The sequence below is a fragment of the Choristoneura fumiferana genome, chromosome 8, assembly GCF_025370935.1.
Source record: "Choristoneura fumiferana chromosome 8, NRCan_CFum_1, whole genome shotgun sequence".
NCBI classification, from domain to species: domain Eukaryota; kingdom Metazoa; phylum Arthropoda; class Insecta; order Lepidoptera; family Tortricidae; genus Choristoneura; species Choristoneura fumiferana.
In genome coordinates this window covers 14,458,592-14,482,183 of record NC_133479.1, presented here as the reverse complement: position 1 = coordinate 14,482,183, position 23,592 = coordinate 14,458,592, and the positions used below count along the sequence as shown (strand labels likewise).

Genomic DNA, 23,592 nt, shown 5'->3' with positions numbered 1-23,592 from the left:
CCAGTCCCTCTGACACTTATACTATTTAATAAGAGAGCGAAAGAGACGGTACGATTTTGCTTCCGTTGCACTTGGTTGCGCTGAGTTGCAATAAGTGCGATAACACAGCCAATCTTATGGACCAGCGTGGACGTACTACGTCCATGAGTGTAAGTTAGCCATAATAACATCGACAAAGATATTGCGCTTTTCTAAAGGGGCTCCGCGTTAGAAATCGCATGCATTTCGCTTAAATTTTCGCTCTCCGTCCGTTAAGTCGTATCATAGTCATGTTTTGCGCTATAATGCGTCTTAAAAATTATTGTGGCCGATAGTCATCTTTATGCATCTATTAAATTCTATATAAATGGACAACGTAGGTAGGTAGACTATGGACGCACATTTGATAAGTGGCAAGAAATGTAAACAGACATCAGGTAGTGTGGCTAAAATTTCGTATGCCAAATTTTAGTTCCTTAATCATATATTTTCTAATCTTTAATTGCTTTTATACCGTAATCTACTCGTTGTGCTTCTTAATAAGAAACATAATGTTCCCTGTCTTACATCCATCCACGGTGAGAAATCTATATTAATAATTTCGTCAGGGGTACGGTAGACTCGAACGAAATGCACATCAAATGAAGAGCGTAAAAAATTAGTCAATCCGAGTCGACAACTTGTAGGCAGAAAATTCGGATTATCGAGTATTTCAATATAAATTTGAATAAATTACTAAGTATATAATGACGTTGCGAAATAAACTTGTCAGTCATCACATCAAATTGGCGTTAGTGTCAGTCATCACGTGTCACAGGTGTCAGAGGTTTGATTTCGTTCTCCATTGCGACCTTTTAAGGCCCACACACGGTACGATTCGTCGATTTTCATCAGATCGATCGTACAGACGAACCGTATAGGTCTAATTTCTTCGATTATGAGACGAGACATCATAGTTATTGGGGAAATAAGCTTTAGGAGAACTATCTACTGGTGAAATACCGTACGTAGGTTAGCTGTGAAAGTACTTTTGTGATATATTAAGGCTGGGAATATACTTCAGATTTTTCGATAAGTACGAGTCTTTACAGTGGCAAATTTTTTTTCAAACATATTATTATGAGTCTACATTTTACCCGAGCGAAGCCGGGTTTTCATCTAGTATAATAAGATCCATGTTTTGTCGATTTTTGTGTGCAAATTTTCGAATTAGTTCAGCTATCGATCAAAAGATGGCGCCACATAGGTGTGACTATGGTGTGACACAGCCAGACACATTTTCTGCCCCTAAATCCTCCATAGGCCAATTTTCATCGAAATCGTTAGAGCCATATTCGAAATCTTAAAACATGGGTTACATGGGGGTTTTGCATACTGCGCAGATGGTTATTGTTGGTGGAAAGTTATGGATGTAGTTAGTGTAATTTGTAACCCTTATATTATAATTTATAGGTAACAATAATTGTTATGTATTAATACTAGGGTATACTACTATACTTACTGAACCGACGGCCGTGCTGAGTAGTAGCTAACCTAGGAGAGCGCTAGTGTGTAGTTCACGGTCGACTATCCGTTCGAGCTCAGTTACTTCCTACTGCAGAGGTGGTCGTTCACATGTACTATCAAGGAAACTGAACCATGTACCAGGGCACTTTTCATAGTCAATTTCGCAATAATCGCTTTGGCAGATATCATAAGTATATAGCACAATAAGGTTCCACTCTACGCTGGTTCTGGTACGCGATTCAGTTTCTTTGACTGTAGAAATTAATCAAAATCAGTTAAGTTACAATTGAGATTGCCTGGAAGAGATCGTTCTGAAGCGATAAGGTCGCCTATTGCTTACCTCAGAAAGTCTCTGTGTATATTTACCTGTTTTCTTTACTGCTTACTATATGTAAGTCTGCAGTAAAGAGTTATTGTATTGTTAGGTACAGTCAAGGAAACTGAATTTGTGCTACTAATGTCTGTTGACATCTAATACCTCTGCCAAAGAAATCATAGCGAAATTGGTTATGAAAAGGTTGAAACCTGGTATGTGATTCAATTTCCTTGACTGTACCTAACCTAGAATGTTTTTGTCTTTATCTTGGCATTGCTTTCTAGTTTCTATCAACATTATATTTAAAAAAAGACAGTGCTTTCGTTGTCAGCTTCATTGTTATAGGTACTGTTTGTTATTACAAGTTTGTTTAAAGTATTTACAACGCAAGGTTACAAAATAACGCAGCAACCCCCTCCACCCCCCGAGCCACCTCCCTTTTGTTTTTTCCACCGGGACTCCATCGAACGCGTTTTGTACGCTTTCTGGATGCGCTTCCTGTGGGTTTTGTTGCTTCGTTTAGCAGCAAGCCTGGAGCACTTGGACTGTTCCTTGAGGCAATCGCAGGGTCCGACGTACGGGTTGACTGTTTCCACGGCGCTGGCACATTTCACTTTGCGCTTCTTGCACTTTTGGAAGCACTTGTCTGGCTGCGGGCAAGGCGGGCCCCGCGGCTTGTGCTTGTGAACGCTGCAAGTCGGTAACGATATGCATGGCTTTACGCCCTTATTACCGTAGGTAGCTGAAACATAACAAGTACCTATTATACTAGCCATTCTATATTTTTGTGCTTGGAGTGCCAATAACTTATTTTTGAAAAGTTAGATAAGTCCATATCTTTGCACTCGACTACCTATCAGTTTTCGTGTTTCGTTATAAGTTTTTGGCACTTTGCATGAACGACATTTCCACACAAAACACATAATTTATTTATATTTGTAAGTGTATATGGATTAAATTGCCTGTTTTTAGGGTACCGTAGTCAACTAGGAACCCTTATAGTTTCGCCATGTCTGCCCGTCTGTCTGTCCGCGGGTAAATATATATAAAGCTATAATTTGACATGAATATACATATCAGTCACGCCGACAGTGGCACAATAAAAAAAAGTAAAAAAAAAATTTTTAGGGTACCTCCCATAGATGTAAAGTGGGGGTGATTTTTTTCTCTCCACTAACCCTAAGTATATTGTGGAGTATCGTTGGATAGGTCTTTTAAAACCATTGAGGGGTTGCTAAGACAATTTTTCTATTCAGCGATCTTTTTGCGAAATATTCAACCTTAGTGCAAATTTTCATTGAAATCGAGCGTGCCGAAAAAGTGGATGTGCATTACAAAACAAGCAAGAAGATGACGAACCCCATCGACTATAAAAAATAAGTAATTTAGTTCCAATAATAATCATGGTGGATAATCATCTATGCATACCTGTCCTTCATGTAGGGTAGGCGAGTCTGTAAGTTTCATTTTGGAGGTCTCGTTTTCTATTCATAGTTATTCATAGAATTCTATTTTCTGTCACCATGGTTGTGTTGGGAGTTGTTGATTGAGTTAAAACTTAAAACATTATTGCAGGAAGTTTCAACTACTCGTGCAGACATCCGTTCAAAAGTTGGCACACGAGTAGAAGATTCAACCATTATATTATGCTCTACACAAGAAAAAGAGTTCTCCGAGCGCGTACACTAATCTGCGCTAAGTGTGCAGGAGCTATCACAATAATAGATGTTCAGGGTAATGAGGGTAAATAGGAGTCGACAACGAACGAGACGTAGCCTGTTAGCCGTTGGTCGATGCGATTCTGGGATAGGATGTTATTTTAATAAAATATCAAGTATTGGACGTGACACACTTTTATTTCCGAAATTAAAGTAAAATAATAAAATCAGACATAACCATAAACATAATCTGGACTGGAGTATACATTTATGTAAAGGCCTAACTCAACTAAACCACAAGCTGCATATGTAAGTGCCGTATCCCCACGGTTGCCGTTAGAACAACCCGAGCAAGTTGATTAGAAATATCTGAACAAGACTACTCACACTGTCAAGTTGAGAGACCATCACAGTGGATCTTAGGTAGGACTTCAACGCTTCATAGCTGATGACGACTTTTAAGTCGGTACCGTACCGCCTTGAAGTGGCAAGTTCAAGCTAACTATTATGTGGAGAAGGTATTTATGTGAGCCAAAGGGGTGCGGATAAAGCACGACCTGTAATAAAATTGTCGACCCGGAATGAAAGACATGTTATTTACATAAGGATTTGATTATGCTGACGTGCAATAATTGTCGTTCATTCCGTGTCGACAAATAGCTAACCGCACCCACACAATACACACAACTAAGCAGTAATTCGACTTCATACTAGCGCCCGAATCGCCGCACGCACACAGCCAAGCGTCATTTACACGGCCGCTAAGTAAACTTCGAGAGGCAAAACCACACAGTGCCACAGTGTTACGTATATTATGGCACCCAGCCAGCAATGTAATACAGCATTAAGCTTCATATGGACGGTGCGAGAAATATCGGCTTGTATCGCGGGACGTACGCGGCTATGGATTTATAAAAGATCGATCATCAACAGTTATGAACAGTCATCACCAGCACCAATATCTGACACGACAAAGAGTACATAAATATCTGATAGGACTATTTCTAGAGCCGGTAGGACGTGTACCTTACGTGTCAGATATTGTTTCACGCCCCGCTCTAGCAAATATTAATGGAGGTGACTGTACCTCAATTGGCATGATATTTCTCGCACCATCCAAGTTAAACCATAAGTATACACTAACATAGGACGAAGACTTCGCACCAGATTGGACGATGTTGACGAACCCAAGTTTCATTACCGCTTTATTTCTCTAATTAACGTCGTAATTAGGTATCAAATCAAACCAATGTCAGAAAGAATCATACCAATCTATCCAATGAGTGGTCTTCGAAATATGTCCTAATTTTCAGTAAAGAGTAGGTGGCTGCTTCGCATGAAGGATAGACTTTAGTTGTGACGATCACGAGCATAGGTACTATAGAGTGGGCCATTCCAAATGTCAAAGGTTTGAACTTTGTAAAATCATGTACATTTTGTCCCTTGCTCATGGTACTTTTTCGTTTTTGTCTCTTTAAATACAGCTGGTCATATTTCATTCTACTTGCATCAACAGCTTGTAACTTTATTATTTTTAATTTTCATTTATTATTTATCATATCATTTGACAGCTGCCAGGATTCTTGGATGGTTTGTTTTGTGATCGAACATACTGTAGACTCCTCAAATGACCGAGATCCCGTTCTGGCATAGGCTGGACACACCCGCGCCCGTCGGATGTAGCGGCATGGTTAGGCCCCCGGCCAGGCACGAGCCGCGGCGAGCAAGAAACTTCTAGCCATCCAAATCTGCAACTAATGGTATATCACAAAATTATTGGTTTAGCACAAAGTTTAATGTCAAAATATCAACGAAGCATCTAACTAAAGCGACAATACAACAAAGAAGCCAGGGACGTTAACGATAATAACAACGTTCACCTTACCGTAACATTTTATAACCCAAAAAAGTCCATAAAGCGAATAAGTAGATAATAATTTATACACGCTTAGAAGAATGTATTTTACTGTGAAATTAAATGCATTCAATTATTAATTTACTTAAAATGATTCACGCGCACAACAGTAGGCATGTTAAATGTTCGTTCGTAATTCGTACTTGAAAGACGACCATGTCTTTTATTTCGTTAGGTACGCGCTTGGGCTGAAGATGAATCTTGCGAGTGCTGTTTATCATTATACGGATAGATGTGTGGTGTTTTGCTAAATTTATAAAAAATGAAATATTTTCAGCAACATCGTACTTTATAATATTTCACAGCATCCTCCTTTTTTCACTTTCAGCCGGCCCCTGTGTCCTCTCCCGGCGCAGCACTCTACTTTCGGTCTTTTTTTTCCTTGTTTCCTTTTATATTTAAGATATGATTTCTTTCCGGTCAACCGATCCTTCTGCTTCATCTTATTTTCCTTCGATTTAACCTTTAGATACTTTTCGACAGCTTTAGAGCTTCTCGGGTCGGCAACGGCTTTCTTGCCGTATTTGGCGCACGTGCCGCAGCTGGCCTTGGAGCGAGTGGACAGGATGGAGACCGCGCTGAGGCACGGGCGCACGCCCTTGCGGCGCGTGGTGCTGAGGCATTTCTCGGGGTTCTGGCACGGCGGCGGCGTGGGGTGGCAGCGGATGGGCGCGCACGACGCCGACGGCGTGCACGGCGGGTGAATAGCGGGGGCCATCTCCGCAACTGTTTACTCTGTGGACACGACGGGACTTCATTCAACTATTCCGAGCAACAGTAATTACAAAAGCAATATAGAAGCCAGCGTCTACTATAATACTGATCTGCCACTCACAATATGATAACATTAACTTACCTACCAAAGGACGCAGTTATTTCGTAGGTGGGTACGCATATTTTCTTTCACTCGACAAACTACTTCGCGCGATAAATCATAAGAAAACGAGACTGCCTATACAAAATGTCAGTGTAATGAAATGTGTCGCTATGTCGTTTTTGAGTGGTACTCACAATACTTGTTCATGTTATTTTGGTAGATCCGGTGGTATACCCGAATGCTGCTCCAGCTTCAATAATTACACTAAAGTTGAAAGAAAACATATTCTTTATTGTTAATTCCTTTCAATCAATGGCGTATTAAAGCACTAGACAGCGAATATCTCTTTATTGGAGGACAATTATTTTCTGATCTTTTCTATAACAGTTCTTTAGTAGGGTTAATTTTAATGTATAAGCGCGTATTAAATACCCGAAAAGCAGTTTTATGATACTCCAGGGAAACTTGACAGTCAAAACTGAATGCTTTAATTCGCCACCTGTCTGATATTACACCCACAACTTTGTACAAAAGTTCAATGCCTGTTACAAGAACTAAATTCTAATCCCGAAATGGTCTCGTATCACTAAAGGCCCTTGGAAGTATCTGCTGTGAGCGTGGTTGGTACGCGGGGGCAGCGGCCTGTCGCGCGCCGCGAGTGTCGGTCAGTGCCGCGCGCGCCGACGACCGGCTTTGCGATTGAACTTTTGTATGAATCATGTGCGCCGTGTGAGTGGCAGTCGGAACAAAGCTGGCTTCTTTGATGCATGAACATACTTCAACTACTTTCCGCAGGCTTCTTTGTACAAAGCTGTCAATAGCGGTGATAACTAAAACTATGTAAATATATGCCTACACTTACCCATAATATTTCAAAGGCCGAATAGTATTAATAAATGTTAAACAAGTTTCATCTTGGTGGTTTTTTAGATCATTTTTTCTGTATGGTTTTATAGCTGACACACTGATTTTGAACTTCTAATTTTAATAATAGTGACAGTTGTCATTTTATCTTCTTTTAAGCTGCTGTTTTTGGATGGACAGTACCTTACATTGAATAGAAAAGACATAACGGTGGGAATACACATGCCTATAAAATCAGAGACTTGAGTGTTCTGCTTTCTGTTTGACCCGTATTTCGTTTCGATTTAATCTTACATTCAACACAGAGTGGGATTCGATTTGTAGCATTCGAACATGGCGGATGTAGACAATATCTAATTTCGCTATTTCAGTTTCTTTGGCTATATAGTGTTTTATGCGGCGATTAACCTTAACAGTGAACAGTGATCACAAAATTCTATATTTCTCTCGTGTCTGACATTTTTTAATGCGCAAGTTGTGTCCACGTGGTTTCTGGAATTTTACTATCAAGTTGCAAAAACTACAACCACCGTACAACGTCCCTCTCAAAGAGAGTTTACTTTGACACTGGCGAAATTGTCCTATTCATTAGGACAGAAAAACCATATTTTAAAAGAGAAGAAGAAAAAGAACACAGAGTGAGATTGAGTGAAGTCTGCTATTAGAGCGCGATAGAAGCGTCGAAAGATCTGTAATCTCTTGAGGTAATTTCGTTAACACTTGAACTAAGGCTGCGTTTGTCACTTGTTTGTCGTGATCATAAACCAATAGAAACTCTTTATTAACCTATCCTCGATCCGCCAAGCTATTATCACTATGTATACAATGTTAGGTTGGGACGTATCAGAATATCTAATGTTAAAATACCGAATGTATTAAAATATCTAATGGGTCATAATATCGAAAAGATATTTTTCTTAAGACTGTATTTTTTTAAGATTGTTATAAATCTAAGCTAACCTAACCTAAGGAGTTCTATATGATGCCGTTTTAATGAATCCTGAGAAGTTTACGGTTTCAGAAAATAAACTTTTCGATATTATGACCCATTCCATATTTTACTATATTCGATATTCAGATGCGTTCCCGTTATATTACCACTCGAGCTGCGCTGAGCGAAGCGAGGATAGGTAAATGAAGCCTTTCTATTGGTACATGGTAAACACTTTCCTCTGACATCTCTGTTGAAAACGCGGCCTTGGTGTCACTTCCATTCAGGGCCGTCTTCACCTATTGCAGGCCCTGGGCACAACATGCTGCATTCGATACCTAAGCCTGATTTTCAGGCGAGAGTGGAGTAGCTATCGGTTATCGTTTGGTAATGGAGTAGGGACTAGGGGGGCCCAATGCATCGCGGTGCCCTGGGCACGTGCAAAGTGTGCCCAGTGGGAGGGGCCTGCTTCCATTCCTAGTTTCATCGCGGACTGATAATAATATCTGATTGAAAACAACATTACAAAGTAGAAATTAACTACAGCCACAACTTTTTAGAAAAAAAATAACAACACAAAACAATTTGATACCTACCCATTAAGTATCAGTAATTTTGTTAGAACCTCGGACTTTTTTTAATGTGTGTGAAACAACTCGTGGTGTTTCAGAGGAAAAATACACCTGCAGTTTTGATATAAAATTAAATATCGTAATACATTTGAGAAAATGTTTATATTTTAATATTTATGAACAGGCTGTGTTGTATAGGACTAGGTGAATATGGGAGAACTCAACTTTACCTACTTAAATGCTTTTACGCACTATAATCAACTCAACTTAAAGTAAGCGTTGAAATTTTGGCCCTATATCATGTTGCCAACAGTACAATTTACACGATAGTTTTATTTTTACTCAAAATTTTAATTATACCACAGGACACACTAGATAAGGTTTAAATTATTTTACTTTCATTCTGAAGATTCAGATTTTTTGAATATGTGTTAAGTTCATCAGTATGCATAAATAAAGTAAAGACCAATATAAAAATAGTCTAAAAGACAATAAAACATTAAAGCTGAAATATATTTTAATCATCTGATTATACACGACACATGCTATTATCGATAAAGCCGATGATCAAATCACAAGGTTTTAAAAGTATACATACTAACACGTTACTGTAGATAATGATGTATAATATTTATAAGTAGTAAATTATTTTGCTAAAATTATTCTGTATTGAAATAACAATCACAAACTTTCTTTATTGCTGAAACATGCATATAACAAAAATTTTACATAAACGCTATCAATTTGATAACGACTGTAACCACAGGCAAAAAATAAGAAACTTTAGAATTCTTGAAACTTAATACCTCAAAATAACGTAGTCCTATGAAACGGCAAGTCATTCCAATGATAACGATGCAACAAACATAATGTGAAATACAAGGAATGCAACAATGTCGAAAGCGCTGACGCGACGGAGTACTGTGTAGCGAATGTCCCGCATTTGGATAGCCGTCAGTAACGCGCAAAAAAATTTGAAATTATTTAAGTTGAACTAGCGTTAAATACTGACTTTAACAGTGCCTGGAGCAGAAACTGCTTTCACGAATCTAGTTATTACTCCCTTTTTTGTGATTAACGTAGTCGACCGAGACGCTGAATGTCCTACAGCGTGGTTTCAGTGCTATAGGACGCGCCGTCGCCGGCGGGCGCCTGCGGCAATTTAAAAGAATTTTATGCTCAGTTTTCTTTCTTTGACAACGATTCCTGATAGGTCGGGGGCTGATCCTGTAATGTTGAGACACTAAAAAATTTTCACCATTTTTGTACCCACATTGATTATTCAATAAAGTTTTTCTATTCTATTCTATTCTATTCATATACACTTACTTCAATATTTTTCTTGTAAATGTTAGTACCTGGGCGACCGAGCTTTGCTCGGGCTAAAAACTCGTTAATAAGTGTTTTCCCAGAGATAACACCAAGCTAGATCGATTTGTTATCCCCCAAAATTACATAAGTTTCATCGAAATCGTTGGAGCCGTTTCCGAAATCCCCGAAATATATATATATATATAATATATATAATATACAAGAATTGTTTGTTTAAAGGTATGAGATATTAGGTATAGATAAAATCCTAAGCTTTCAATATCGATTCTGTAGGTATTCAAAATTGAGTGGACAAATCTTTCTATTGCCTGCCTTGCCATTTACATTTTTTGCATTTCCACATAAGCTGAGCTCCATACAATAGTTTCCACGCTGTAATTTTTCCTTGCAAAAGCAACACAACTAAGTGACACTAGGGGCGAAGAGTGAACATTTTCGTTAGGCGACCCAGAGTAAGGGAAGCGTTAGTTAGGTATTATGCGTTATCTTTGGATGCAACAGTAACACCTTGCATTCAGTTTAGATAGGTACACCACCTTTGCCATACTTGCCATCACTGACGTCGCCTAAAAAAATTACGCAACCCGATAGGAATCGATTTGTTATGGCGCCACTTTGGCGCCACGCCGCTGGTAGACAGAGAAAGTAAAAAAAAAAAATTTAACAAAAAAGTAAAAACCGACTCCAAAAAAATAAAAAAATAACAAAAAATGGAACCGACTACAAAACCCTTGAAAATATTTTTCTAGGTAAGCAGGTACGTACTAGCTCGAAGTCGGTGACTCAGCACGAGCCAACAGGAGTGGGACAATTCACAATAGTCGTCTACACTCACCTACATACTATGTTGGTTTCAATCCCTCCTGCTGGGACCGTGCTGAGTCACCGACTTCGAGCTAGTACGTACCTACTTACCTAGAAAAATATTTTCTAGATCGATTTGTTATCCCCCATTTTTGTACATACCAATTTTTTCGAAATCGTTTTACTTTTTTGAGATTTTTCGAAATATCTATCTTTTTAATATAATAGCCAAAGATATCTATATATATAATATAATACTTTATATATATATTATAAATATACAAGAATTGTTTGTTTAAGGTATGAGATATTAGGTAAGATAATTTCTTAAGCTTTCAATATCGATTCTGTAGGTAAGTATATTGAGTGGACAAATCTTTCTATTGCCTGCCTTGTTATTTACATTTTTTCCATTTCCACAAATCTGAGCTCATCAATAGTTCCACGCTGTAAATTTTCCTTGCAAAATCAACACAACTAAGTGACACTAGCGAAGAGTGAACATTTTCGTTAGGCGACCCAGAGTAAGGGAAGCGTTAGTTAGGTATTATGCGTTATCTTGGATGCAACAGTAACACCTTGCATTCAGTTTAGATAGGTACATCTTTGCATACTTGCGGATTCTGACGTAACCTTAAAAAAAAAAAAAAACCCGACACAATCGAGTTTTTAACCTCCTCCTTTTTTTAGAAGAGGTAAAAAACAGGTCTAATTGTCCAGTTATTCAGTTCTTATTGCGCAATAGATTGCACAAGGTTTCTCATTTCACACGAGCAAGTCTCACCATTCGCGGACATGGGGGCCGAAGCTCCGGGTGCTGCGAAGCCGCCGGGGTAGCCGGGCGGCGGCGCGGAGGCTCCCGGGTAGCCGGGGGCGCACCTGCGGGGCTGGCGGCGCCCGAGAAGCCGCCGCCTGCGGGGTACGTCGCGCCTGCCACCCCCGGGTACGGAGGGGGGCTGTTTGACACAAACACCGAGTTTGGTGGGGGCTGGTCCGGGAAAGCCTGGCCAAGAAAAATTGCAAGTTGAGTATTTTTTTATGGGACATAGAACACGTAATAGGGTCCAGTGAATTAGTTAACGTCGAATCAGTCATACACCAAACAACACATATTCCGTAGGTACTTTAAAAGCTTTAGTACTAATTAAAGCTTTTAAAGGTTTGTGATAGTGTGTTAGAAAATAAAATGTGCCTACCAAGCCGATATTCACCTATTTCTAGTGTTTGTCTTTGATATTTGATATACTTGGTCGACGATGCAACCATGAAGTCAGTTCAGCAAAAATCGTAGCTACACTACTACAGACAAAGTGTAAATATTCCTTACAGCCATAGGTAGGTCAATATCTTGTAGAAAACAAATATGTTATTGGAGAGTCATTTTACAATTATCAAATATTTAAAAAAAATACTTTTTGACATCACATCACTATTATAAAAGGGCGCGGCACGCGGAATCTTTTTTAATCATAGACGACGCTCGTAGGCAACGTAGGGGTGGTTACCGCGCTTCAAACGAGATTTCGCCACTTTTGTACTAGCTTTTTGAGATTTTTTGGCGCCGCAAACGCGCGTCTTAAAAAATACGCCGTGTTCGTAGGCCGTAGCATCATTGCAAGTGTCACAAGGATCATTGTAAAATGACTATCATAGCCACTCTCATCGTAATGCAGGTTCCAATGCCAACTTACGGTATAGGGCGGCACCCATCCATAGTATCCCTGCGGCGGCGGCGCGTAGGCCGGCGGCGGCGCTGCGTGCCACGGGCCCGTGGGCGGCGTGTAGGGCGGCGGCGGCGCGCCGGCGGACGCGTGCCGGGACGCTGTAACACGTTAATTAGTTACGCGTCTAAAACATTCGAGCATCATAGAGAACATCATAGAAATCTTGCTAGCGAGGTCGACTATCACCAACAGTTTGTGAATCTACAGGTCAATTGTCATTTGTTTAGGTACTTTAGGTGAAGTGAAATACATCAACCTGCCTTGGATCTTTATACTATATATAGTATATATTATATTATATATATGACTATATTCAAAGATCACATGTAGCTCTTGGTAATTGATACATTTTGAAAAGGCCAATGCATGAAACGTTGTAATATAAAATTAAGAAAATCGGCCAGTGATTCGATCGCGCAACGAGGGTACCGTACAAATTTGTAGGTATGTGAAAATCTAGTGTTAACAGAGCCCTTTTCCTAAGCAAACGGTATGCAGTGTGGAGTCATTCTAGATGGTTACTGACACAGACAGACTTGTCGCTCTGACGCAATAAGGGCGCCTACAGCTTATCTTGGAAAATCTCTATATACCTGTGTTTTCTGTACTGTTTACTATGCGTTGGTGTTCAATAAAGAGTTGTATTGTTGTGCTGTAAAAACTACCTTCATACCAAATTTAATGTTTCTATAAGTTATACATAGAACTAGTGTAAGTGTTGAAATTGTGTATTTATTAAATTGAAATAAATAATTTAGAAATAGTATACTTATTGTTGTTGACTAACATTATCTTATTCGTCACACTTTCAGATAAAACAAAATGTCTAAGTTTTTTATCTGACTGATACTTTTTCTGAGAATGAATACATACATATGGTTACATATTTGAATATCGAAAATTGAAATATCGATTGTATCACAATATCGAAAGTTCTTATACCTATGGTTAAAATGTCTAAGATTGAAATGTTGATTGATTACAATAGTGAATGAGTAAAAATGACGATAACCAATATTATCTAAGTTGTAAATGTCAACATATTTGAATGTCGAAAAGTTAAATATCGTACATAAAAATCTGCTTTGAAATGTCTATAATGTTCAATAGGTTAGGTTAGGTTAGTATTGCGTCAAGGCGCAAAGCGGCTCAACTGGGTGGAACATTAGCTCCGTCAACCCTGTCACGTGATAGTTCACACATAGGATATTCGATGTTCTGTACTTTGATACTTTGTACTTCGATATTTATATCTTTAGATGTCACTTTTGTAGATAATTAGATTTTCGATATATAAGACGTAGGTTATCTTACTATTCGACAATATAAACTTTCGATATTTTCATTTTCGATATTTCTATACAGTCAAAATTTCAATTTTCGATATTTTGAACATCAACATTTTAACCGTAGGTATTTTAATGTTTGATATTCAAATATTTAACCCATACATACTGCCATTCATATTATAGAATAAATAATCTATTAGAATAGATTCAACTAAAGCTCTTACCAAGATGTGCAGCTCTCAGCATGGCCTGTCCAAACTCGATGGCGCCTCCAGACTTGAATACCAGTTTAAACTTCACTTCCCCAACGAAGTTGCCATTGGGCTGCGCCCTCACTTTGCCCTTGATGAAATTAGCCGAAAACATAGGCTGCTCTATTGTTACCTAGAAGGGAATAACACAGTCACCTTGGTTAAAGGGGGCTCAAATTAAAGCTGTGTATCAACTTCGCGCGGCAAACCATCGAACATTGGCTCGAGCGACAGCCGCGCACTATGGAGACTGTATCGCCGCGCGAGGCAATTTGAACGAAACACAGGATTGCCGCGGTCGAACAATGCTCGCGCGGTGGCCACACGAAATCGATAAGCAGCTTTATTTATTTTTAGCATAATTACACTGAATCAAAAATTCAGATGAAAAAACTTTAGAGGGATGTTCAGTTAAACTCATCCAATTACCTCCTGAAATATTCTACCTACCTTTCTATTCTACTTACCCAGGGTACCCTACCCCGGCTACCCTGTATATTTTGTCATATAATACTATAACAAAATGATAACATTTTAATCTTTAATATTGCTAAGTATGCATGTACATTTAACATTGCTGAGCAAAATTTGAACTGAATTTTGAAAACTTCCTACAGTGGCTTCCTCCCCCCAAGTTTTGGGCTGCAATCGCCTGATACTTACATCTTGTAGCTGAATAAATGGAAAGCTGAATGACCTCATGACATCTGAGTTATTTTTGGAGTTGTAGATCATGCGATGTGTGGTGAGGTACATACGCCCATTCTTACTACCCTTGAACTCTGGTGTTTCATTGCCATAAAAGTCGACCATGACATTATCAGAGAATAAGATTATACTGAAAGTTAAAGTAAATTATTATTATTACATATTTTAAATTATCAGGCAGACAGTTGGAAGCAAATGATAGGTGCCTATGAATAATTGTATTAGGTTGTTATTTATAATTACTGCTCCGAAACCTTTGAAGGTGCTAGCTGAAAATCAGCACTGGGGTGTTGCATTATGCTGAGACAGTGTCAGATTTGCAACTGTATTCTTCATGCAATACTCTGTTCAATACTCTATTCTTCATGTTCTTTATTTGTAATAATACATATATTTTAATTGTTGTTTTATGTTATTGTGAATAAATGAATTTTCTTTCTTTCTTCCTCCTTTCTATCTAGTCAAGATCACTGCTCTCAAAATTAACAAGCAAGATTAACATAATGTGTATGTATAAATGTGGAAGGTACTAAATGCTGTATCATCAGACTTCCATCCATTCAATTTAATTATAATCCAAAATAAGTTGAGTGTTACTGAATAGAAAGGATGTTATTTACTCAAGTGTGATAAGCTTAAAGTAAAATAAGAAAGCAATCATTTTCCCCCATTGATATTAAAAAGGGGATTCCCAGAAGCACTCAATTGCGTCAGCCATTACTTTTAGGTAAACAATAACAGTTTTACTGATGTCATTTGTATAAAACTTTTGTAATCTCTTTTGTAAACGGTATGATCTACTTCAGTGTACCCGTTTAGAACAGGACACAACACAGGTAAAATGTTCTATATCTCTGATTATCAGTTCAAACATTAACTCCGAATATGACTCACCATTCTCCTGCGTGTATCAGCACTCCGTGGTCGGCATGAGCCGTGTTTAGAGACATTTTGGACTTTCTTAGAACACTTTAAGGATAACAAGTTTACCAAAAATACTCAAAAGATAATAACTGCGTACTGCGTAGCCGGATAGTCGATCGAAATTTTCAAGAACATTCGTGACTCTAGTCCTGTTTTCTTGTCTGACTTGACTTAACTTGATTACTTGACGTTTGTGATTGTGATGTACGATGTACCAATGTGACGTATTCTCATTTGTCAATATTTTTCATGTTTTTTATCGCCCATATGCACAGTTTTAAGAATGGCTCAAACACTTTTTGACGCTATTTCGTCCCCAAATATAAACGCTCACATAGAGTTTTCAAATTATTTATTTCATAACAGAAAAGCTCACATTATGTATATTTAAAACAGGTACTGCATTTTTAAGAAATTCTCAAATAGCGTCTTTGGCTTGTCTTGTAATTTTCCTTCGCCTTACCAAGAAAAAGAAAAAATATTACTGTCAATTGACAGCCCGAAAGAATTTGTCAATTTTGACTCTTTTGGCCAGTGTTGCCACTTTAGCCAATTTTAGATCTAGCCCAAAGAGTATATTGATCTAGCCAAATTTACGAAACAAGTACGAAAAAAGATTTTGTAGACAAATTTTTTAGCCACACTTTCTATCTACTTACAACAAGTAAGTTACCACTGTTTCAATCAATTTAATTTGTAATGTAAAACGTACTTCCGTGCGCTACCTACGTAAATCCTGAGCATATCCTTCAGGAAATAAATAGGAAAAACCAAGAAACCCAGAAGAAGGAGAAGAAAATAAGAAAGCGGCCCTTCAATTTAACATCACAAGATGACATCGATTTTGAATACATTTTTCCGTTAATAATAATGTAAGAAAAAGAAATATAAAAATTAAAGACATATATCATGTGGCCTTTTTTTTATTTAGCTACTTGTGGCAACTTATAACAGAGTATTTTTTGCGAAACTAGCTACTTTTTACGGTAGCTAACCTAACCTATAGGTTCGATGATTCGGACAAAAATTACGGTATGACAAGCGAAGAGTATGCGAACTTTGGAGCTCCCACTTTTTACCGTATGCTTAACCACTTTTTCTTTGGGCAAGGTGGCAACACTGCTTTTGACATTGACATTATTGTGTTATTGAGTTGACTGACTGACTGTACTACTACCGTTTTCGCGTAATTCGCGGGTTAATTTTATACTTGTTTATTTATTTGGTAATAAATAAAATAATCGAGTAACTATTTCAAAATGGATATAGCCGATTTAAACGACAGTGAAAAAGTTAATTCAATAAAGGCTATCAACTCTGAATCTGTACATAAAATTTGTTCTGGTCAAGTAAGTATACAGTTTGTCGACATCTTGCAGTAAGTATTTTTTGTGCTGTACTTTGTGTTTGTTTAAAATACACTAAGAGTTTTTTCTCCTCTATAAATCTTTCAGGTTGTCCTAAGTTTGGCAATAGCTGTTAAGGAGCTGGTAGAAAATTCTTTGGATGCTGGAGCAACTAATGTAGACATAAGGTTCAAAAACTATGGAATTGATCTTATTGAAGTTTCTGATAATGGCTCTGGAGTCACAGAAGACAACTTTGCAGCTTTAAGTGAGTAGTGTATTAACATAGACTGATTATAATAATAAGACTTTAAACTTGAGGTTAATCATTAAATTTTTTTTTTAGCCCTAAAATATCATACTTCAAAACTAACTGATTACTCGGACCTCCTTGGGGTAACCAGCTTTGGATTTCGAGGAGAAGCTTTAAGCTCTCTGTGTGCTTTAGCTAACCTTGTAATTGTGACGAGGCATAATAGCTCAGAACATGGTGAGTGAAGTAATTTTTAAAAAATAATTTTACTTTATTTTCATAATTTGTATTGATATTAATACTATTCTTTTGTGTATTATTCTAGCAACAAAACTGGAGTATGATCATAAAGGCAATGTAGTAAAGAAAACCCCATGTTCACGCCAAGTAGGAACTACAGTCAGCTTATCCAACCTCTTTGCTTCATTGCCAGTACGGCAGAAAGAGTTCCATAAAAATGCCAAGAGAGAGTTTAACAAAATGACTCAATTGCTCTATGCATATTGTCTTATATCATTAGGAGTAAAGTAAGTTATAACCATTCTATTTCAACAGAATTACTCTTCAAATTAAAGTTTACTCATACTTTTTTCTTTACAGAATAACCTGTTCCAATCAAACAAGTTCCAATTCAAAAACATTAGTGGTGGCAACACAAGGTTCCATGTCATACAAAGACAATATTGCATGTCTATTTGGTCATAAACAGTTACAATCTATATTAGAAATCAAACCTGAACAAGTATCCAACATTAAACAAAATATTTTCAAAGGTTTATCTGGTGAGGTACAAGAAAGTGATGAGAGCATAGTCTTGGAAGATGTAGATATAGACTTGTCTGAAGATTCTAATGATGCTAATCAGTCTAATATTGAAAATTCTCAAGATATTACTTGCTCACAAAAATCACAAGGCTATAAAAATATTGTTGATCAGGTTAAATTTACAGGATTTATATCATCATGTGCACATGGCAGTGGGCGTTCTAGTACAGACAGACAGTTTTTTTATGTTAACTCAAGACCATGTGAACCAATTAAGATAATTAAAATTATTAATGAAACATACAAGCAATATAATCCACATCAGTATCCCTTTGTGTTTCTAAACATAAATTTAGACAGGACATCTGTAGATGTTAATGTAACACCAGATAAAAGGAAACTTTTTTTGACTAAGGAAAAAATAATACTAGATGTCATGAAGGCGTCATTATTTAAATTATTTGAAGCCATACCAAGGACTTTAAAAGTCGAAACGAATAGTACTCTTTATAGCCAGAGAACAATTAAAGATGTGAAACCAGAAACAGACCAGCCTAGAATCTTTAACTCTTTTATACAACGATTTGCTAAGAATACTGCATCAACATCTCATACTGAAGCTGAGAACAGAAAATCAAAAAATGTAGATTTGAAGAGAAAATCAACTACCATGTTAGACTATGTATCTTCTAAGACATCCAAAAGACATGATCAAATAGAATCAGAGAATAATGATTATGTTGAATCAGAAAATGATGACCCTATAGAATCAGACCAGAATGATGCAGATAAAGATGATAATAGTGAACAATTTAATGGTAAAAATATAAAAATTGAGCCTGACTCTGATAACTCATATGAAGGACACAATTATACAATAAGGAGTCTTGATGATTTAGAGCAAACATCAATAAATGAACCTGAAAAAGCTGCTGAATCTTCCAATGACATAAACATAATGTATCTAGAAGACACTGATAATCTCCCAGATACCCAAATTAGGCGAATAACAGATGTTGTAATTGAAAAATCACACAAAATTGTTTGTAATAAGAGAGATGTACACAAAAACGGAATACTAGTTCTAAAAACTAGTCCAGATAAGGCAAAACGAATTTTAACAGATAAAGAAGATTTAGGGAAGTTTAATAGAAAAACTGTGAAAATGAAAACATCTCTTGAGCATGTAAAAGCATTAGCAGCTATAAAAGATGCACAAAGTGATAAATCTGCACCTGAAAGAGTTAAATTTAAAACTACAATAAACCCTGTTTTTAATAAAAAGTGTGAAGAAGAACTCAGTAAGGAAATCTCTCAAGATTCCTTCAAGAAAATGTCTGTTGTAGGTCAGTTTAATTTAGGATTTATAATCACCCAACTGGAAGATGATCTCTTTATCATTGATCAACATGCTACAGATGAGATTTACAATTTTGAAACTTTACAAAAAACTACTGATTTGACAAATCAGAAACTAGTAATGTATGTTCAAGTTCTATGTTATGATTTTAGTACCATTGAGTGCGTTTTTTTTTTCAGAATAATTTATCACTGTGGTTTAATGTTTTCAGACCACAGCAGCTTGAACTTACTGGCGTCAATGAACAGATATTAATGGATAACTTAGAAATTTTCAAAAAGAATGGCTTTACATTTGAAATCAATGGTGATGCCCCACCTACTAGAAGAGTCAAGCTGCTAACAATTCCCATGTCTAAGAATTGGATATTTGGTAAAGAAGATATTGAGGAGTTGTTATTTATGTTAAGGGTAAGTTTTGGGAATAGTTACTATTTGGAACTATGGTTCTTTTTTTTGTGAATATAAGTGTTTAATTGGTCTTATTTCAGGAATCATCATCTGAATATTGTAGACCAAGTCGTGTAAGAGCAATGTTTGCATCAAGAGCGTGTCGAAAATCGGTCATGATTGGCACTGCACTTGGCAAAGCTGATATGAAAGTGCTGGTTGATCACATGGCAGAGATCGACAACCCTTGGGTAACTTTAAATCAAATTAAACCTTGGCCATTATATCAAAACTTGTGTGACAATATCTAATCAGTTTTTATTTATTTCAGAATTGCCCACATGGCCGTCCTACAATAAGACACTTGGTGAATTTAGCTATGGTGCATAAAAGTTAAGATCATTTTATATGAATATTTGAGATAAAAAAAAATCATGGTTACTATTTAAAGAACTTTTAAATAAAAACAAGAAATTTATTTCTGATCTATTTTTTATTTTTATACACTAATAGTTTTGAATATATTTAAGCCTGTATGGGCTGTTGTAACAATAACTCCAGGGATTTGCTTATGCCAATGTAGTTCTTTTATGTCAGTTTGTCCTTGATGTATAAACAGGAGCTGTGGTGGAAGATTCTGTAAGTAAAAAAACAATGTTAGCAAACATGCAACATTACAAATATGATCTTATGTGGCATTTCATAAACTAATAAGGTACCTTTAATTCTTCATCTACCACTTCATCATCATCTCGTTCTACAGCCAAGTCCCACAGGGCCACTTGATTGTCTTCTCCAGAAGAAGCTAGAACACTTGGCTCTGCCCAGTGCCACTCTACTGACGTCACAGGGGCTGTGTGGTGCTTAAATGTGCCAACAGGTGTTTTGTTAGTGAACTGTCTCAAATCCCAAATGTGGAGAAAACCATCATCACCACCTACAAAAAAACAATAACAAGTTAGTATTTGTAATTGAAGAAAAAGTCTTTATTTGTTAATATTTGCGTTTTGTTTTTTTTTTCTTACCACTAGCTATGAAAGGCTCTTTATTATTCCATGATATTACATTGATGTCATTCTCATGAGCATTTTCAGCAGTCAGCATGCATGCTTTGTGCGGCGCTGCTCTTGTGTCCCATATTCTAATAGACTTGTCAACAGAACATGAAGCCAGAACATTCCTAGAAAATTAAGAAAAAGATTACGGACACACACAGACACACACACACACACACACACACACGTTGGCTGAAGGATTAAGCCTATTTGTCATTTTTTACCTCTCATTTGGTGACCATTGCAAGTCCTCGACAGAACTAGTATGTCCTACTAGAGGCCTCTGGTCAACTTCCCAGGTGCCTGCTTCATTTGGTTTCCAGATGTGTATGTCTCTTCTGCAGTCACCTGTTGCTAACACCTACAAACATACTATGCATAAAAATAATTGTTGCTGGATTGCACCTGTGACCTGTAATCTACAAGTAAAAACAATTTTATGTATTTATTGAAAAAAAATTGAGTCAGTAAGTATCTTCATATATAAATGGGAGAATGGCCTATTTTCATCTTTCTTTTAATAAATAATTAAAAATGAAGAACACTGACAAGTTGTATAAGTGTTAACTTTCAACTTAATATTGGTCCAGTAGTTTTTGAGCAAATTGGCTGTGACTCAAACAGTAAACAGAGTGATCTTATAAGGGTTCCGTTTCCCCTTGGATGTATGGAACTCTAAAAAATGTGAAGCAAGATCATATTCCAAAGCCTATTTCTATCTGAGATGAAGGCAACTCACTCCTAATTCAGTCGGACACCAATCTAAACCAAAGCCTTCTTGCTGATGCCCGCTAAAGGAATACAATGGTCTGACAGGGTTAGCAACTGTATCCAGGTTGTAACGTTCAAGTAGTGCAGGGTCGTCCACAGCTTGCAGCTGCTGAGTTATGTTCCAGATGTCTACCCTACCCAGCTCTGACCAGCTAGCTGCCAGTACAGAATTCTTAAAATTTGAAGTCTGAAAAACAAAAAAAAATACTTTTTTTAGTGCAATTTATATGATTCAAACATGGAAGAAACAAAAACCAAGTTTCTTAACAGGTATATTGTTTCCCAAGATAAGATAAGAATAAAAAATGGACAATGTACTTGTATTTCAAATTCAGCACAATTTATCACTATTTTTGAGTGATATTTTGCGTGGATCTGATTGCTGATTGCAAAGATTGACTCCATATTGAGTCCATATTGTCTCACACACTCAGAACTACAATCACTTACACCACTTCTTTCTGGCAAATAATATAGAATGAGTGTAGAAAGTGATGGTGAATGTGATTGCGAGCACCAGCGCACTAGACAATACAGCCTCAGGGTACTGTAGAAGATTATCAATGCCAGTAATTTATGAACTTACTCTAATTCTATTAACACAGCCTTGGTGTTTAATAAAGGAGAATGTCATCTGTGGCTTCTTTTCTTCATCTTCCTCCTCATCTTCGTCATCTTCATCAGACTCCTCATTGTCCTCTGTCTCGGGTTTAGATGTGGGATGCAAGTTGGACATCTTTACTACAAGGATACTGAAACAATTATTAACCAAAGCTAAGTAGTAATTAAGTTGAACTAGAAGGATAACAGTCACTGAGTAATAATAAATAACATAATTACTTATTTAAATGGGCACTGGATGCTTGAGTGCCCGAGACTAAGTAAGCTGTCATAGGGTACTGGTCCCTGTTACTCCCTAGGTTGTCGTTGACTATATCGAAGCTGAGACATGGCGCGCCTGTCTGCGCTTGGTGCAGCATCACATATGCCGACTGGTCACATACGAGCTGTTCATCTTCCTTCAGCGGTTGTCCGGGAAGATATGTCTTCGACGTCTCTTCGTCACCCTCATTCTCTTCTCCTTCGTCCATGCTGTCATCTTCACTCTCCGCGGAGCTCGCTTCCATCTCATCTTCGTTCATTGACATTAGTTATTATAAATAGCTCTCAACAATATAATTTATTGGGAAATTATGGAAACACGTGGTTTGCGGTGTTTCGGATGTTGTTAGCAACTGTCACTTTGACATTGACAAAGTTGTTATGTTTAGAAATTTAAGTTGGCCTTACACGCTACGGTCTACCGGACCGGAGAGGTTAGTGGTTACTGTGTATAGGTGAACATTGTCTAATATTGTCAAAATCACGCATCTTCGATCACAGATATTCCGGTAGATAGACCTCTGCGGTGAACCGTAACGTGTATGGCCAGCTTTAGTAAAGTTTACTTTTTCGGATGGGATCGACAAACAAAACCACTCTCTACCTTTTTTTATAGTGATGGGATGAACCTTTAAAATTATTTAAACGTACTTATAGGAGCGTGCCGGTCATGTGCAGACCCACACTCGCTCAATAGTATTTCGAAAGGAAACAGAAAAATGCAGCGTGAGCCGTTTGACGTACAGTTTAAAACGACGCATTTGCATCGACTCCATGTTTTTTATTTATAAAAATTATGACAGAAGACTCCATTCTGCTGCGTCCAAAGAGTATGTCTGTTTCTTAATTCGAGATACTAAAATGACGTTTCATGTGTTACCTGTTTTTTGCGTCTCATAAATAGTGATGTACCGCAACCGTGATCTCTTTGTAACATCTGTAACCATACCATCTGTTTATGGGCGATGGTGATATCTTACCATCAGGAGACCCATTTGCTCGTTTGCCATCCAGTCAAATAAATATATATACAAAACTCGAACTTCGTAGGTTGCCGTCCCGCTGACGCTTATATCGTTTAATACGCGCGTGAAAGGGACGGTGCCATACGAACTTTGTTTTTCTAGTTTTGTAGTAGCCCCTCTGTATTATATTTTTTTACGTTGGCACTAAGTGATGAA

General features: G+C 37.4%; 4 protein-coding genes and 1 long non-coding RNA gene across 7 annotated transcripts; 2 read left to right on the top strand and 3 right to left on the bottom strand.

Annotated features, from left to right (window-relative positions):
• The first annotated feature begins 116 nt into the window (after window positions 1–116).
• LOC141430606 (uncharacterized) lies at window positions 117–4,866 on the top strand. Its single transcript, XR_012451646.1, has 2 exons — window positions 117–149; window positions 3,377–4,866. It is a non-coding gene; the product is annotated as an uncharacterized lncRNA (long non-coding RNA).
• Window positions 2,134–8,459, bottom strand: LOC141430605 (uncharacterized). Of its 3 annotated transcripts, none has more exons than XM_074091393.1 (3): window positions 7,054–8,459; window positions 6,386–6,455; window positions 2,134–2,543 (listed from the first exon to the last, which is right to left on the bottom strand). In XM_074091393.1, exons 2-3 carry the CDS (start codon window positions 6,396–6,398, stop codon window positions 2,194–2,196), a joined length of 363 nt encoding a protein of 120 aa, XP_073947494.1. In that variant the 5' UTR covers window positions 6,399–6,455; window positions 7,054–8,459; the 3' UTR covers window positions 2,134–2,193. The 3 variants fall into 3 exon arrangements, with proteins under 3 accessions (XP_073947494.1, XP_073947492.1, XP_073947493.1); XM_074091391.1 differs by lacking the exon at window positions 6,386–6,455 and adding an exon at window positions 5,663–6,109 and having other exon boundaries at window positions 2,456–2,543; window positions 7,054–8,454; XM_074091392.1 differs by lacking the exons at window positions 2,134–2,543; window positions 6,386–6,455 and adding exons at window positions 3,697–5,213; window positions 5,663–6,109 and having other exon boundaries at window positions 7,054–8,456.
• Window positions 8,460–9,720: 1,261 nt separating this feature from the next.
• LOC141430532 (postacrosomal sheath WW domain-binding protein-like) lies at window positions 9,721–15,810 on the bottom strand. The gene is given in 7 exon segments (XM_074091279.1): window positions 9,721–9,785; window positions 11,479–11,568; window positions 11,571–11,697; window positions 12,386–12,516; window positions 13,932–14,091; window positions 14,622–14,796; window positions 15,561–15,810. Coding segments are annotated over 7 exon segments (804 nt in total). The 5' UTR covers window positions 15,617–15,810.
• A 930-nt stretch (window positions 15,811–16,740) lies between these two features.
• On the top strand, window positions 16,741–20,181 carry Pms2 (mismatch repair endonuclease PMS2). Its single transcript, XM_074091389.1, has 8 exons — window positions 16,741–16,939; window positions 17,045–17,204; window positions 17,283–17,426; window positions 17,515–17,716; window positions 17,790–19,436; window positions 19,526–19,724; window positions 19,805–19,954; window positions 20,035–20,181. The coding sequence occupies exons 1-8, from the start codon at window positions 16,850–16,852 to the stop codon at window positions 20,098–20,100; spliced, it is 2,658 nt and encodes an 885-aa protein (XP_073947490.1). The 5' UTR covers window positions 16,741–16,849; the 3' UTR covers window positions 20,101–20,181.
• l(2)09851 (WD repeat-containing protein 1 l(2)09851) lies at window positions 20,178–22,787 on the bottom strand. The gene is made up of 7 exons (XM_074091390.1): window positions 22,370–22,787; window positions 22,116–22,281; window positions 21,498–21,716; window positions 20,983–21,119; window positions 20,729–20,883; window positions 20,423–20,640; window positions 20,178–20,340 (listed from the first exon to the last, which is right to left on the bottom strand). The coding sequence occupies exons 1-7, from the start codon at window positions 22,675–22,677 to the stop codon at window positions 20,203–20,205; spliced, it is 1,341 nt and encodes a 446-aa protein (XP_073947491.1). The 5' UTR covers window positions 22,678–22,787; the 3' UTR covers window positions 20,178–20,202.
• Between the last annotated feature and the right edge of the window lie 805 nt (window positions 22,788–23,592).

What these genes read in the sequence shown, in the direction of transcription:
- LOC141430605 (XM_074091392.1), bottom strand. Translation starts at nt 6,092, where the DNA reads ATGGCCCCCGCTATTCACCCGCCGTGCACGCCGTCGGCGTCGTGCGCG.
- Pms2 (XM_074091389.1), top strand. Translation starts at nt 16,850, where the DNA reads ATGGATATAGCCGATTTAAACGACAGTGAAAAAGTTAATTCAATAAAG. An exon ending in AGACAACTTTGCAGCTTTAA is followed by an intron (nt 17,205 to 17,282) that starts GTGAGTAGTGTA and finishes TTTTTTTTTTAG; the next exon opens with CCCTAAAATATCATACTTCA. An exon ending in ACAAATCAGAAACTAGTAAT is followed by an intron (nt 19,437 to 19,525) that starts GTATGTTCAAGT and finishes TAATGTTTTCAG; the next exon opens with ACCACAGCAGCTTGAACTTA.